Raw genomic sequence first — 16,320 nt, 5'->3', positions numbered from 1 at the left:
CACTGCAAAAATCAGGTTGAGTTTGCAAGGAAGCCATGAACAAGACCATGACGATTCTTGTGAAGCGTGAGGAGCTCACTCTAAAGGGTATCAATATTTTCTATGTCATTGTAGATAAGGAAGAGTGGAAGCTAGGAGACACTATGTGATCTCAATGGGCCTTTGGCCATCACTCAAGAGCGTCATCTTACATAAAGTCCACATAAATACTCATTATGCACGAATTCAGGTCTGGGCCCTCTCTAATTCTTAACAAGTATCCTTAGTCATGGGTTTAAGTTTAGCTTACCCATAAAAATAAAAATAAACACTTACACGGATTCTTATAATTTGGGTTCTAGTAATAAAAATTATGTTTTCATCAATCATTAACTATGATCTATAAACTCAACCAGACAACTACATTCCACCAAATTGGACGTAGTAAATTGGCTTGGAGGAAGGGCGTTGTAATCAACTTTGTGACACATGAAGACGTTTATGACATCTAAAGGTTTTATAATTGTGGAGAGATAAAATCGTCTCTCATCCAGATCGTTCATCCTCATCATCAACACGTATTCCGAGATAAACACGTGGTATTATTTGAAGATGATTCTTCTCCTTTTTTAAGTAATTAGTAATTTGGATAAGGTCAATTGTAACTAAATTAGGATTATGACTCTTTTTATGATTTTTCTATTTAAAAGTCTTAAGGCCATTGTAAAAATAAATAAATAAATAATGTAGAGAAAGACGAAGAGGAGGTGAGGAGGACATGTAACCATGAGACTTATGGTGAAATGGCTCTCCGAGCTTGTGGACGTAGGTACGTTTGCCGAACCACGTAAAAAATCATTGTCTTCTCTATTTTTTATTTTTTATTTTTTTTATTATTATTATTTTTTGGATTGAATAATGAAATTATGATCGAGGTTGATTTACAGAATCGACCTCCACAATAATGTGGTGATCGATGAGTTAGTTACCATCTAATGTAACGGATCTTCTCTTTTATTGGAGAACTTTGTGTCAATTGAGTCACGGCAGCACAAACCATAAATTTTATCTGTTACTAAAATTCTCTTTTATAGATTTGATTTGATCGGTTTAAAAGGCATCCTCGGTCTTTGTCACTTGATGGCAGCATTCCTGCTTCGTAGATTAATTGATCTCTATTTTTAAAATCCATAAATCATGTGTGATCTGTGATTAATTTTTTGATGGCAGCACTCCTACTTTCATGATTTGTGATCATGTATGATCTATGGTTAATCTTGATTTAAACTTTTGATTGGCGATATCCTTTTTTTATCAATGATCATGATTGATGATGATATCTCTTAATTTATTTTTTTTTAGTATCATTTTATTGATGGGGATGCAAAAAGTAGTTCAAAATATAATATATGCCTTACGAAGACCTCAAAATATCAATTGATGGCTCGGCTCTGGTCATTTTGCCAAAATCTAACAGTTTTGAAACTATTTTTCCCTAGCAAGTTAGCAAACTAGCATTTATTTCAAATGAGATTCCAAATTTCAGAAATCAGTCTTCATGTTATCCGAGTGACGATCAAAGATCAAAACCTAAAATTCCAGATCAAATGAGATCGATAAGATAACGAGATGTAAACATAACAGCCATCGGTGAGGATGGTTGAAGTTGGAGTGGTTTTGTATTATTAACATAAAATTGAAAGTATGATATCATATCTTAATGTAGGTTTCATATTATAATATCAATGATCATGATGGTAATGCAATAATAAGGCAGGGGACCACTTAAGCACCAAATAATATCGTGATAATCTGACTACCCCACATGGAAAACTCAATCGACTATCCTGACATGACAAGTTCGGAACCATAGATCTATACTCCTCGGTATACACAATTGCACCTCCCCATAAAAATAAAAATAAAAATCTATCCCAACAAAAATGTTTTCGAGCTTCTCTTGTTTAGAAGAATTATATATGATGGGAAGTTTTGATGCGTGGGAAATTGATGAAATAGGAGATGAATATAAAGCTAGATTAACCGAGTTGGCATCCTTAAAATACTTGACTATTCTAGATATAGATATAAGTGATGTCAGATGTTTGTCCAAAGATATCTCCATAAATTTGGGAAACTTGACCAAGTTTCGTATATGGGGGAGTGGGAGAGGAAGCGAATGGAAGCCTAAATTCCCGAGGGCAATGAGACTAAATATCACATCAGCTCCACTTTCAAATTGGGTTAAACTGTTATTGAATCAAACAGAAGAGCTCGATCTTTACGATTGCCCGCGTCTCCAGAATATTGTCCAACTTGATAGAGGAAGATTTAACATCTTGAAGTTTCTTCGCATAAGACAATGTATTGGAACAAGATATCTTAAGAGTGTGGTTGAGGAGCCTCTGGAAGCTGCTTTTAGTAACTTGGAGGTATTAGACATTCAGAGCATGAATAATTTAGAGGCAATTCATTTTGGATCACTCCCAAATGGATTCCTTGAGAAGCTAAAACTGTTATCTTTACGTGATTGTATCAAAATCACCAATGTTTTATCTTCTGATTTGTTGGCAAGGATGCAAAATTTGGAAAAATTGGAGGTAGAGATGTGTGGTGAGTTGAAAGAGATATTTGACTCAGAGGAGCTTGAGGAAGGGCATGCTTCAATCCCCAACTTAAAAGAGCTACGTTTACCCAATCTTCCGAAACTGACAACCATATGGAAGGGAATATGGAAAATGATACAATCAGAGGAAAATGAAGAGAAACTCAATTTCTCTCCACCATGGTTGAGGCCCACTATCTACCAAAGCTCTCCAATGTCTGCCCACGGGGTCTACTTTTGGCTTGGCCGTCTTTGGAAGAACTATGTACGGAGGAGTGTCCAAATCTGAACAGGCCCCCTTTAGGCCCAATGAGTCTACTCAAACTAGGAAAGATTGAAGGAGATAATTTTGAATGGTTTGATTGGGAAGATCCAAGTGTCAAGGCACGCCTACAATCCCTCTTCAAGCAAGTAATTTTTATGTCCTGACCCTTTCGTTTGGCCTTTACATTTCATAAAATTAAATTTGTAATTTTTCCTATATAAACTTGAAATTAATATCTTTCTCTTTTTTCCATTGCCACCATCCTTTTTTGACCCAAAAATGCTATTCAGGCTTCGAATTCATCTCTCTTTGTTTGGATTGAGAGAAGAGAAAGTCAATTTCTTTCCATCATGTTTGGATTGACAGGAGAGAATTTTAGACAACTTTAAAATTTTAAAATATCTTAAAAGAGATCTAGGGGCAGAGTTGGAATTATAAAATATTTTAAAAGGGTTTCTCTCTATTTCTCTCCTCTCCTCTCCACTTTTGGAAAGAAAGAAAACTCACCTTTTTTTTTTCTCTCCAATTCTTTTCTCTTCTCTCCCCACTTAATAATCCAAACAAGAGATTAAAAAATGAACCCATTTGTGTTTAATTCATCAATAGTTAGTGTATAAGATTAAAAAATGAACTCTATCATCTTATACTTATTTCTCAAATGGGTTTTTGGATTTTTCCCCAAAGTCTCTCCTTTTCTCATGATCTAGCTGATATTAATTCAATACTTAACAATCCAAACAAGAGAAATGGAGAGGAACTTATTTATTTTCTCTTCTCATCTCTGCTCTCCATTTCGCTCAATCCAAACACAGTGTTATTGTTTTTTTGTGTTTAATTCATCAATAGTTAGTGTATAAGATTAAAAAATGAACTCTCTCGTATTATATTTATTTCTCAAATGGGTTTTTTGATTTTTCCCCAAAGTCTCTCTTTTTCTCATGATCTAGCTGATATTAATTCAACCCTTTTCATCCTAGTTTCTACTTTACTATATGAAATTTTTCTCTTATTTTCAGAATTTTCTTGTTCTTTTTCTTTTCTTCTGCATATTGAAATCAGATGTGTATAAGTGTCATCAATTGAGCTGAATTTGAGTCTAGGTCTATTAAGGTGTAGACCAAACATTAGTATGGTCAGTGGAGATGAAATAGTGTCTCACATGGAATTTTTTACTTGTTAGGGTTCTTATTTTTGTTGTAGTCCACCACTGATACCTGTGTTTTTTATTTGAAATCTTTGATTTGATTTGGTTTTCAACCAATTATGATTTTGATCATATTATTTGAACCAATTATGATTTTGATCATATTATTTGAATGATTTATGCTACAGATGATCTCATTGGTGGAAAGTGGAAACGACTTATTTTTATCAATGTAGGTAAGGAAGAGTGGAAGCTGGAGACACTATGTGATCTCTATGGGACTTTGTTAGAGCATTACGTAAAGTTGATTAACTGACCTACAAAATGAGGGGTCATCATCACATGAGTATGGGTCATCTTCATAAACTCGCATTATGCACGAATTCCAATCTAGCTTACCCATCAAAAAAGGGAAAAAAAAAAAGGTTTATGTAAGGATTCTTGTAATTTGGGTTCTAGTAATCAAAAATTATGTTTTCATCGACCATTAACTATGATCTGCTAATTCAACCAGATAATTACCTCCACCGACTTGGGCGCAATAGTTGGCTTGGAGGAAAGGCATTGTAATCAACTTTGTGACACATGACGACATTATATGACATCCAGAGGTTTTATAATGTGGTGATCCATGAGTTGCCATCTAATGTAGCAGATCTTCTCTTGTTGAAGGGTTTCATGTCAATAGAGTCACGGTGGCACTCAATATTAATTTTGTTTATTACTGAAATTATCCTTCTTAGTAGTGATCCTCATCCAAGACTGGTATTTGAAACATGGAGAAATATCGCATTTTGTTAGAGTTTGCTTTTGGTTACAGCATCTTGTGATTCTAATATTGTCAAGTTAGTCTTGGCTTCAGAAGCATTAGGTGATAGCAATGATCAATTATATCTATGTTTACTGTGTTCCTATATGGGAAAATTGACTAATTAATAAATTTAATGTGCAACAAGCAACAACTTATTTGTAGTAATGATCATCCCTACCAGGGCTTGGCAACACTACTTGAGAAGAAAAGAGGTAACTTTGATGCCAAGATCTGTTGAATTTGTTTGGATTTAGCCAAATTCAACAGACCTTGGTGTCGAATTTACCCCTTTGTTCATGTAGTGCAACCTAGGCAAGAACTCTCGTTGATCAGATTTGAATATATATATATATATATATATATATATTGTTTAAAATGGCGGCACTCCTATCTATGAATAGAAGAGCCTAACAAAGGTGATTAATTGATCTCAATTTTTAAAATCCATAAATCATGTGTTGTCTGTGATTAATTTTGTGAACAAAGGTATATTTATATCCAATGACATGCATATTTTGTGATTAGTATCAAATGATTTTTAATCATGCGTGGTCAATAAGATCAATAAGGTAATGAGATGTAAATGATATCAACCAAAGTTGGGTTTCGTATTAGAATAAAGCAGTGGTGTTCGATTTTCAATATGATAATCCATTTGGATCCCACAATTCTTTTTAAGATTTGAAATCTAAAAATTAAGATTTCTAGGTATTGGATGTGGGAAGTGGATCCTCTTTGTAGCACACGGTTCCTGTAGCACGCTTTTAAAGCACTACATTAGTGATAAAAATTAAGTCTCTTTTGAAGCCCTAACACAATATTTTGTTGTGTGATATACGCTCCTTCATTGGTGATTCCTGTGACAGAAAGACACTCTACACCTCAGCATTTTCTCACAGTTTTCCTTAACCATCTCTCTGTGTGTCTAAAACAAAAGTTCATATTATTCCCCCTTATGTTTGCATCTCAAGTAGAAACAGCAATGACACTCATTACTGAAGTTGTCAAGTTTGCAATTCTTCCTCTTGGGTGTCAGTTAGGTATTATTTCTAATTACAAGATACAGATTGAAATAGGAGCTTACCAAAGAAAAAATAAAAGGAAAATTACTTAGGATCTATTCTTTACAGAAGTCAATTCCAATTCCATAAGTTGGCTTCTAAAATAAGTAAACACTCAAAGTTTGAAAAGCCACATCCAACAAAGGTTTATTTGTTATAGAAGCACATAAGTCATAAATTGATATTCGTTTAATTGTTTTTTACTGCTGGATTGTAATTAAATAACCAAAATACCCTTAATGTTGATAATGCACCCAGAATATACAAGAATGAATAGAATACCTTAATAAATATATAATTACAATATATATATATATATATATATAATAAATTCATATTAAAAAATTATAAAAATAATTATTTTCAATTTAAATAAATTTATAAATTTTATAATTCTATTGAAATTTTGACAACATCTTCTCTTAAAATGAACATATGAAATTTTTCTGATAAAGAAAATACCTTTATAATACACGATCCAACATCCACATAAAGATGAAGGGTGTTTTAATAATAAAGTAGTGATGATGAATTATTTTTTATCTTGATAATAAAGATGAAGGGTATTTTGGTAATCCCCTTTTTATTTTTTAAGATTAAGTTTGGTTGAAAATTTGATTAAAGATGAAGGGTATTTTGGTAATTCTCTTTTTTAAGGTTAAGTTTGGTTAGAAATTTGAGTAAAGATGAAGGGTATTTTAATAATTCCCTTTTATTTTTTAAGGTTAAGTTTAGTTAGAAATTTGATTAAAGATGAAGATGAAGGGTATTTTAATAATTACACTTGAATAGTTTTACGTTTGTGGCTTCTCACAAAATCCATTTGAAAAAGTCTCTTTTAGACAACTTCTTTTAGGAACTATTTTTGGGCTTCAATTGAATTTTGCGAGAGTCAAAAAAGTCCAAACGAACATTATTCATCTAACTTTTTTGGCTTAAAAGCAACAAAAAAATAAAACCAAATGAAACAAAACAAACTGGCTCCTGACGCTCAAACGAACAGGGCCTTAGCAGACACTATGGGAGGGATTCCTTTCTGACTATTCCCTAACTTTTAAGAGATTGGCCATTATTCCATTTAGTAAACTTTGTATATCTAAATGGCCCCTCACCCTCACCTCTCCTTATAATATTTTTAGAGTATCCAACCTATCATTTTCTCATCTTTTTCACGTACTTAGGTTTTTCAACAAAGATTGCAATAATTTTCAACATTTTGTCTTTATCCTGAATTAAAAATGAAGAATAATATACTTATAATATTGAATTTTTTTTATATTGATTTCAATAATTATAACAAAAAAATTACGAAGCACTTGGGATTCAAAATTCCTACTAACCTTTTTTTATTAAATAATGATGAATGCACGCGGTCTTGATACACGATTGACATGACTAAGGCACAAAACCACACATCTTTTTCTGGCATATCTCAATGAAAACAATCTATGGTAATATACAATGAGGGTACTTTTGATATTTAAAGATTTTATTGTTCAAACAAGATAGTCAAAAGACCTTCTTCCATAACAAGGCGGTCCAATGACCTAGTAAGTATACTCTTTAAAAAATTTAAAAATATATTATCTTTCAATAAATAATAAAGAAATAAAATTTTCAACAATAATTGACCACAAACAGAGACTTTTCTCATGAGTCCCAAATCCAAGCACTATTACAGATTTTCCCTTAAAACTGGAACAACTCTTTCAAAGTCGTAATTTTTAAACTTAATTAAGATACACAATCTTTTAACTAAATTTTAGTAAGACACTCTTACAAAATTGGAGATAATAGGATACCCCTCCCTCAGCAAAATGTAAGCCACCTTGACCAAAAGTCAGCATCGTTGTCTTGTAAAGAGAGAACAAAATATTTAAAAATTCTTGAATCTCAACAATCCTATCTTGAATTTTCACAGTCAAAGTCACCGGGAATGATATAAAATAAAATAAAAAAAGAAATTTAGGTACTCCAAATAATGTTATGAAGGGAGATGGGCTTGAAAAACCATTTAGATATAAGAAGGTTACAGAATAGACTATAAAGATACATTCCAAAACTCAAGGACGATTTAGAGAAACCACTTCCATAAGATACATTATTTTATAGTAAGTTGGTCTCTCCATCATTTTTTGTCTCGACTGGGCACATTTTACTCTACCATCTTCGTAACCTTGATTATTATTTTTTTCTACAAAAAAATTCTTGATCTTCAACTATCCTAAAAATCCCATCTTGATCTTAGGGATTTAGCCTTGAAAGAGATTAAAAATTTCTAGTCGAAAACCAGTTGATTTTTCTACTGAAAGTTTGGAATATTAAACTACTTAATTTATATTATATTCAAACTCTTAATTATTATTTTTTACCAAAAATTCATCTTCTTTAACTTCCCCAAAATCCTATCCTCATATTGGGGTTTGAGACTTGAAAGAAAGAGAAAAAAAAATCTTGGAGGTGAATTTCAGAGTAATTTCCGGTATTTTTTTTTTTTCCTTTCTAATTTCACTCTCAACCCTTTGGGATACCATGTAAAATGTAGAAAACAACTCTGATAGAAAAATTAAAAAAAAATTTATAATATCAACATTGGTATTATCGATAACAATATTTGTATTATGACAACAAAAATTGAACTCAATAATAAAAATAGTGAACTCAAGAATAAAAAATGTTGTAACATGACACTACAAAGTGACTCAGATTTTTTTCGTTTTTTCGACCTTGACACTAAATAGATCTTTTTGAAATATCCAAAATGCATATATTATTATTGTGAAACCTACACTCAAATCAAACCTTACATTGAAATCTTTGAAAATTTAGAATGCCAACTTCATTTGTCACTTTTTGTTTCAAATCATCGAAATAGATCGAAATATACATCCAAGTGTCAAAGTTAGGAGTATATCATCCACAGTCAGAATCATTGGAAACGAGATTTTAAAAAAATGTAATTTAGGTATTCCCAAAAATATAATAAATTAAAGAGTCATGATGAATGTATACGGTCATGGTACGTGGCTCATGTGGGAAGGACACAAAATCATAGATCATTTTCATTGGGATACATAGGAAAAAGATGTGTGGTTCTGCATCCTTGCCACTTCAGCGGCGTATCCAATTGCCTGCGTGCATTCATCATTATTCTAAATTAAAGGGAGATGGGGTTGAGGGACTATTAGAGAATGGGTTTTAATTTTTTATTGAAAGAAACACTAGTTTTTAATTACTTTAATGGCGAGAAGAGGAGAAGACGTTAGGTTTTTCTTTCGTTTTTTTTTTTATAATAAAAAATGACGTGACAGCTGACTCATTAAGTGGGTGACGTGGATACTGTGCCACATTACAACTGTGAGAATCACAGTGCGCATGGCGTGTGTAGCAAGTGGGATCTCCTCATCATATCGAATGGACTTCAGGTATATAATCATAAATTTGAAAATAAAGAGGTGTATAAAATATTTTAAAAAATTCAGACGCGTAGACTCTAAAATCTACTTTCTCAGTCCTTTGCCTCTGTCTTGTAAACCAAAGAGTGTTCTCAGTCTTCTCTCTTGCAACCAGTAACCCAAACAGCGTGTGATGTTGCATTCACATGCGCTCCTTCTAGCTGTGTTCTTCAGAGATTCTGTTCTCTAACAATCCCTATACCTCACCCCTTTCTCACAGTTTTTTTGTTTTTTCCTTACCAACTCTAACTCTGAAGCAAAAGTTTCTCATCATTCCCCCATGTCTGCATCTCAAGCAAAAGCAATAACAGAAATAGATGTTTTCCTTTTAATATCTGGTTCTGCATTAATTATAATTGGTGCTACTCTCTATCGCAAGAGAAAAGTTCAATCCCTTTTGCACAAAGTGGACAATTTGGGAAAGATGACAGAGGACGTAGAACTATTGATCCAAATAGCTCAGAGGAAAGGAGATATTCTCAATCCAGTAGTTGAAGCGTGGCTAGCAAAGGTTTACAAATTTTTACGTGAGGAAACAGCATTTGATGTGAGATCCACAATGCTCAATGACTTTTTCAAATGGTTGTTTTCCTCTCCTCTTTTCAATAATCCAGTAGTGAATTTGATTGACATCGCAGAAGATCTCCTAAATCAACGACGATCCTTCAGTTCCATATCATATCCTGCACTTCCTCCCAGCAGCATTCAATCCATTATTTCCAGTAGTACTGAACATTTTCTGGATTTTGAATCCAGAGAATCTGCCAAGAACCAAATCATGGAAGCGTTGAAGGATGAGAAGATTAAAGTAATTGGTGTATATGGGATGGCTGGGGTAGGCAAAACCACCTTGATGAAACAAGTTGAAACATTAGTGCGTCAAGAATATCTTTATGACGAGGTTCTAATCGTGACCGTGTCTCATAATCCAGTCTTGAAAAACATTCAAGATGAAATCGCAGAGAGACTCGGGATGAAATTTGAACAGGAGAGCGAATGGATGAGAGCACGAAAGCTATGGATGAGATTGAAGCAGGAGAAACGGCTCCTTATAATCTTGGATGATCTGTGGAAGCCTCTGGATTTAGCTGATGTGGGAATCCCTTACGGAGATTACCACAAGGGTTGCAAAGTTGTGATAACCATGAGAAACCTAAATCTATGTGGTCACATGAATGCAAAGGCAAAGATTGAAGTTAATGTACTATCGAAACAAGATTCATGGAATCTGTTTCGACAAGTTGTGGGTGATACCGTGGAGTCTCCTGCCTTGCTCAAATTCGCTACTGAGGTGGTTAATCAATGTGGAGGTTTGCCCTTTGCAATTGTGACAGTAGGGAGTGCATTGCAAAATAAGGACCAAATTGTGTGGGAGGATGCAGCTCGACAACTGAGACAGTCTACGTTCCATGATATGCAGAATGTCAACTCCTCGATCAGGTTGAGCTACGATTACTTGGTAAGGGAAGAAACCAAAAGATGTTTTTTATTTTGTTGCCTTTTCCCTAGAGACTTCAAATTTACCACGGATGAATTGTTGTTGTATGTGATGGGAGACGAGCTGCTTCGAGATGAAGCCACCTTAAAGGAAGCAAGGAATAGATTGCATGGGATGCTTGACATCCTTGTTTCTTCATGCTTGTTATTAAAAGAAGAGGACAACGGACCAGTTATGATGCATGGAGTTGTTCGGAGTGCAGCCATATCAATTGCACAAGAAGAAATCAATGGGTTTATCGTTAAAGCCGATGTGGGTTTGAGACGCTGGCCAGATGCAGAAAATTTAAGGAGATACATTCACATGTCTCTGATCAAAAACAAAATCAGTAAGTTCCCTAATCAACCTGAATATCCACGACTCTTGACCTTGTCATTGTCACGGAGTTTTTCTTTTGAGAGACTGCCTGATGGGTTCTTTGAAAGGATGACATCCCTTGTCACTCTAGATCTGAAAAGGACTGATATTTCGTCACTACCACCATCACTCCTGTGCCTCGTGAACCTTCGAACACTTCTTCTAGATCATACTTCATTAAGTGATATATCTTTAGTTACAGAACTGAAGGAACTCGAAATACTCTCTCTAAGCAACAATAAGATAGAAAGATTGCCGGAAGAAATGGGGAAATTGACCAATCTAAAGTTGCTAGATTTGTCAAAAAACCCCGTTCTTAAAACTATCCCACCGAAAATGTTGTCAAGCTTCTCTTGTTTAGAAGAATTATATATGATGGGAAGTTTTGATGCGTGGGAGATTGATGAAATAGGAGATGGATATAAAGCTAGATTAACCGAGTTGGCGTCCTTAAAATACATGACTATTCTAGATATAGATATAAGTGATGTCAGATGTTTGTCCAAAGATATCTCCATAAATTGGGGAAACTTGACCAAATTTCGTATATGTGGGAGTGGGAGAGGAAGCGAATGGAAGCCTAAATTCCCGAGGGCAATGAGATTAAATATCGCATCAGCTCCACTTTCAAATTGGGTTAAACTGTTATTGAATCAAACAGAAGAGCTCGATCTTTACGATTGCCCGCGTCTCAAGAATATTGTCCAACTTGATAGAGGAAGATTTAACATCTTGAAGTTTCTTCGCATAAGACAATGTATTGGAACGAGATATCTTATGAGTGTGGTGGAGGAGCCTTCGGAAGCTGCATTTAGTAACTTGGAGGTATTAGACATTCAGAGTATGAATAATTTAGAGGCAATTCATTTTGGACCACTCCCTAATGGATTCCTTGAAAAGCTAAAACTGTTATCTCTACGTGATTGTCTCAAAATCACCAATGTTTTATCTTCTGATTTGTTGGCAAGGATGCAAAATTTGGAAAAATTGGACGTAGTGATGTGTGGTGAGTTGAAAGAGGTATTTGACTCAGAGGAGCTTGAGGAAGGGCATGCTTCAATCCCCAACTTAAAAGAGCTACATTTACACGATCTGCCGAAACTGACAACCATATGGAAGGGAATGTGGAAAATAATACAATCAGAGGAAAATGAAGAAGAGGGTGAAATTATCGAAGAGGAGGTCCTTGAGACTACAGCTACTTCATCCACCAGATTAAGGGAGATCAAATATTACTATGTCTCTAGCAATTTTCCGTCATCTCCAATCTTCCCAAATCTAAAAGTGCTGGAAATCTCGAGTTGTCATATGCTAAAGCACCTCTTCCCAATAGAACTAGTTCGAGACTTGTTCCAACTACAAGTACTTAAAATTAAAAATTGTGAGGAGATGGAGGAGATAATTTTAAGCAATGAAGAAGATGAAGAGGACGAGAGGGTACTCCCTCAATTGAAGACCCTGGAACTAGTCTATCTACCAAAGCTCTCCAATGTGCACCAAAGAGGTTTACTTTTTGATTGGCGTTCCTTGGAAGAACTACGTGTGGAGGAGTGTCCAAATTTGAGCAGGCTCCCTTTAGGCTACTGGAGTGCGCCCAAACTAAGAAAGATTGAAGGAGTTAATGCTGAATCGTTTGATTGGGAAGACCCAAGGGTCAGGGAACACCCACAACCCCTCTTCAAGCAGGTAATTCTTTTGGTTTAACCCTTCTGTGTCACCTTTAAATTTCATAAAACTAGATTTACATTTCTTTCTAATGTAAATCTGAAATTAATATCTTTCCCCTTTCCCATTGCCTGTTAATAGTGACATTTTTCATAGCTGTCCCCTCTGTCCTTGTGGTTGCCATTGCCGTCACACTTTCTTTGCACTCACTATCTCCATTGTCCTCGCAGAAATGAGAGATCCTTTTTACACCCATTTGACCAAGAATGCTATTCAGGTTAGAGTTCATGTTTTTTTTCTTTTTTTTCTTTTTTTTTAATTTGGTGGCGATTTGTAGGTTTTTTGTTTTTATGCCATCATATTTTCCATGCCTCACTGCAAAAATCTGGTTGAGATTGCAAGGAAGTCCATGAACAAGACCATGACGATTCTTGTGAAGCGTGGGGAGCTCACTCTAGAGGGTATCAAGATTTTCTATGTCAATGTAGATAAGGAAGAGTGGAAGCTGGAGACACTATGTGATCTCGATGTGGCGAGTGTCATCTTGTGTAAAGTTGACATAAATACTCATTATGCACGAATTCAGGTCTGGGTCCTCTCTAGTTCTTATCAAGTATCCTTAGTCATGGGTTCAAGTCTAGCTTACCCATAAAAATAAAAATAAACACTTACAAGGATTCTTATAATTTGGGTTCTAGTAATCAAAAATTGTGTTTTCATCAATCATTAACTATGATCTGTAAACTCAACCAGATAACTACATTCCACTGAATTGGACACAATAAGTTGGCTTGGAGGAAAGGCGTTGTAATCAACTTTGTGACACACGAAGACGTTTATGACATCCAAAGGTTTTAATCTGGTGATCGATGAGTTAGTTGCCATATAACAGTGTTGTAAAGGATGAAATGTTATGAAAAAAAATAATAATAATTAATTATTTTTCACCGTTGTATTTTAATTTTAAATTTGGGTGCTCGATAACCGTTCATTTTCAACACCATTGATCAAGCTCAAAAAATCTTCTTTTTTTTTCATATTTTTACCATGACTGTTTTCATGAAATTTAGAAGGCAGTGGTGTTCGATTTGAAATCTAAAAATTAAGATTTCTAGGCAGTGGATGTGGGAAGTGGATCCTCTCTGCTGCACAAGATTCCTATAGCACACTTTTAATGGTTGAGAAAACACTACATCAGTAATAAAAATTAGAGCTCACACTTAAAATCTGGATACTTCACTAGCCGTTCATTTTAAAAGACATGGATCTACATCAAAACACTTTGGGCTTTTTTTTTTTTTTTTTTTAAATGGCGTTAAAAACATGTTACAGGAACTGTGTGCTACTGACGATCTGCTTCCGTGGAGTTGTGGACAGAAGAGAGAAATTTCTCTCTTATTACTTATGTCATTACCGCCACATGTCAAATAGTTGTTAGGGCTGTGAGCAAACAATCACTCGTTTAAAGATGTGAAAACCGAAACCTATATAAGCGGACAAAATTGGTCCCTGAAAGCATCCAATGCTTTGAGGACTCCGCCTCTCTTGTGTGGAGATGCCTGTGACCGAAACAAACTCTACGCCTCAGCCTTTTCTCACAGTTTTCCTTAACCATCTCTCTTTCTCTGTCTGAAACAAAAGCTTCGTATTATTCCCCCTTATTTTTGCATCTCAAGTAGAAGCAGCAATGAATGTCTTTATTGCACCCATTACTGGAGTTGTCAAGTTTGCAATTCTTCCTCTTGGGCGTCACTTCGGTATCATTGCTAATTACAAGATAAAGATTGAAATTCTCCACTTAAATGTTGAACATTTGTTAAGGATGGTAAGTGATGTAAAACAATGTGGCTACGCAATGTGGAGAAGATTATAGATGATGCCATGAAAATAACTGCTGAAGCCGAAAGGATCAATGATGGCTGGTTCAAAGGGTGGTGTTGCGCTCATCTCATCGTCTAGGTAAAGAAGCAGAGAAGTCTATTGGCATCGTGCAAGACCTCCGAACTGAAGGGATGAAATTCAGACAACCCAATAATATATCATTTCCTACCATCAATGTATCAATGCACGCTAGACGTATTCAGGGGTTTAAATCTAGAGATTTTGTTGTGAGTCAAATCATCGAGGCATTGAAGGATGAGAAAAACAAAGTAATTGGGGGTATATGGGAAAGCAGGGGTAGGAAAGACAACCTTGATGGAAGAAATAGAGCCACTAGTGCGACGAGAACATCAATTTTACAAGATTTTGATTGCGAAGGTGTCCCCCTACCCATATATGAGGAAACTTCAAGGCAAAATCGCAGAGAGTTTGGGGATGAAACTTGAAGAGGAGAGAGCATACAGATGAGATTGAAGCAGGAAAGCCAGATCCTTATAATCTTAGATGATCTATGAGAGATCCTGGATTTAGCAGATGTGGGAATCCCTTACGGAGATGACCATAGGGGTTGCAAAGTTGTGCTTACAACAACAAGAAAAGACGTATGTTATCACATGGAAGCACAACCAGTGATTGAAGTTAATGTACTATTGAAACAAGATTCCATTAAACTGTTTCGACAGGTTGTGAGTGATACCATGGAGTCTCCTCCCTTGAATGAATTCACTATTGAGGTTGTTAATGAATGTGGATGTTTGCCCTTAGCAATTGTTACAGTTGAAAGAGAATCGCGAAATAAGGACCAAATAGTGTGGGAGGACGCGGTTCGACAACTAAGACAGTGATAAGGAAGAATTTTTTGGGGAGAAAAGAGAAGAAGAAGAACAGAGGTTTGGGGAGTAATTTGTATTCAAGCTCATGGTCATTTATTTCTTTCAAGAGTGAACCTAAATAAGCCACAATTGTTACAACAATAACCCAAGATAATAGGAAGAGCTTTCAGCAACTCCAACTAGTGGAATTGAATACTAGGAGAGCTTTCAGCAACTCCAACTAGTGGAACTGAATACTAGGAGAGCTTTCAACAACTCTTTACATTTAATAACTAATTATTACTTGACTATTTCAATTGCAAGGAAACAATTAATAAATTAACAAAAGAAAATATCTCAGCCAACTTCCCCAATCTTTCTATGTGCAACTTCTAAACAGGACCAAAGCCACATATGCAAGTCATGCAAATTAGGATTCTTATCAATCCATCCCCCTAAGAACGTCCTTGTCCTCAAGGTCGAATTTTGGATAAGTTTTAGAGAAACGCCACAAGTTCTCCCAAGAAGCATCTTCTAGAGGAGCTCCCTTCCACTGGACCAAAATTTTCGTTTTCGGACGGTATTTTCCGTTTTTAAGAACCCTACAGTTCAAGATGAACTCAGGTTCTGGTAGCACAGTAGCGTCCGTTGAGACGAGAGGAAGTGTTACAATCGTTGTCTCGTTGACGGGTCCCCACTTCTTTTTGAGCAAACTAACGTGAAAAATATTGTGTATTCATGCCTCCGTTGGAAGGTCTAGTTTGTAAGCCACCGACCCGATTCTGGG

At 35.2% G+C, this 16,320-nt stretch overlaps 2 protein-coding genes across 3 annotated transcripts in view; both read left to right on the top strand.

Annotated features, from left to right (window-relative positions):
• Positions 1 to 792, top strand: part of LOC147388481 (putative disease resistance protein At4g27220) — a 51,143-nt gene extending 50,351 nt beyond the window's left edge. Inside the window, exons 3-4 of the transcript XR_015170414.1 lie at positions 16 to 229; positions 396 to 792. The gene's annotated coding sequence lies outside the window, so the exon portion shown is untranslated. The remainder of the gene's footprint in view (positions 1 to 15; positions 230 to 395) is intronic.
• An 8,572-nt stretch (positions 793 to 9,364) lies between these two features.
• LOC147388480 (putative disease resistance protein At4g27220) lies at positions 9,365 to 13,886 on the top strand. 2 transcript variants are annotated; one of them, XM_086417579.1, is made up of 4 exons: positions 9,365 to 12,861; positions 12,982 to 13,117; positions 13,243 to 13,426; positions 13,594 to 13,886. In XM_086417579.1, the coding sequence occupies exons 1-2, from the start codon at positions 9,601 to 9,603 to the stop codon at positions 12,982 to 12,984; spliced, it is 3,264 nt and encodes a 1,087-aa protein (XP_086273705.1). In that variant the 5' UTR covers positions 9,365 to 9,600; the 3' UTR covers positions 12,985 to 13,117; positions 13,243 to 13,426; positions 13,594 to 13,886. The 2 variants fall into 2 exon arrangements, with proteins under 2 accessions (XP_086273705.1, XP_086273704.1); XM_086417578.1 differs by having other exon boundaries at positions 13,071 to 13,117; positions 13,594 to 13,885.
• The last annotated feature ends 2,434 nt before the right edge of the window (positions 13,887 to 16,320 follow it).

This window comes from Akebia trifoliata, chromosome 12 (assembly GCF_017979445.1).
Source record: "Akebia trifoliata isolate Shusen 1 chromosome 12, ASM1797944v1, whole genome shotgun sequence".
NCBI lineage: Eukaryota > Viridiplantae > Streptophyta > Magnoliopsida > Ranunculales > Lardizabalaceae > Akebia > Akebia trifoliata.
The sequence above is the reverse complement of the archived record's forward strand: the minus strand, read 5'-3'. Positions and strand labels throughout refer to the sequence as shown.

What these genes read in the sequence shown, in the direction of transcription:
- LOC147388480 (XM_086417578.1), top strand. Translation starts at nt 9,601, where the DNA reads ATGTCTGCATCTCAAGCAAAAGCAATAACAGAAATAGATGTTTTCCTT.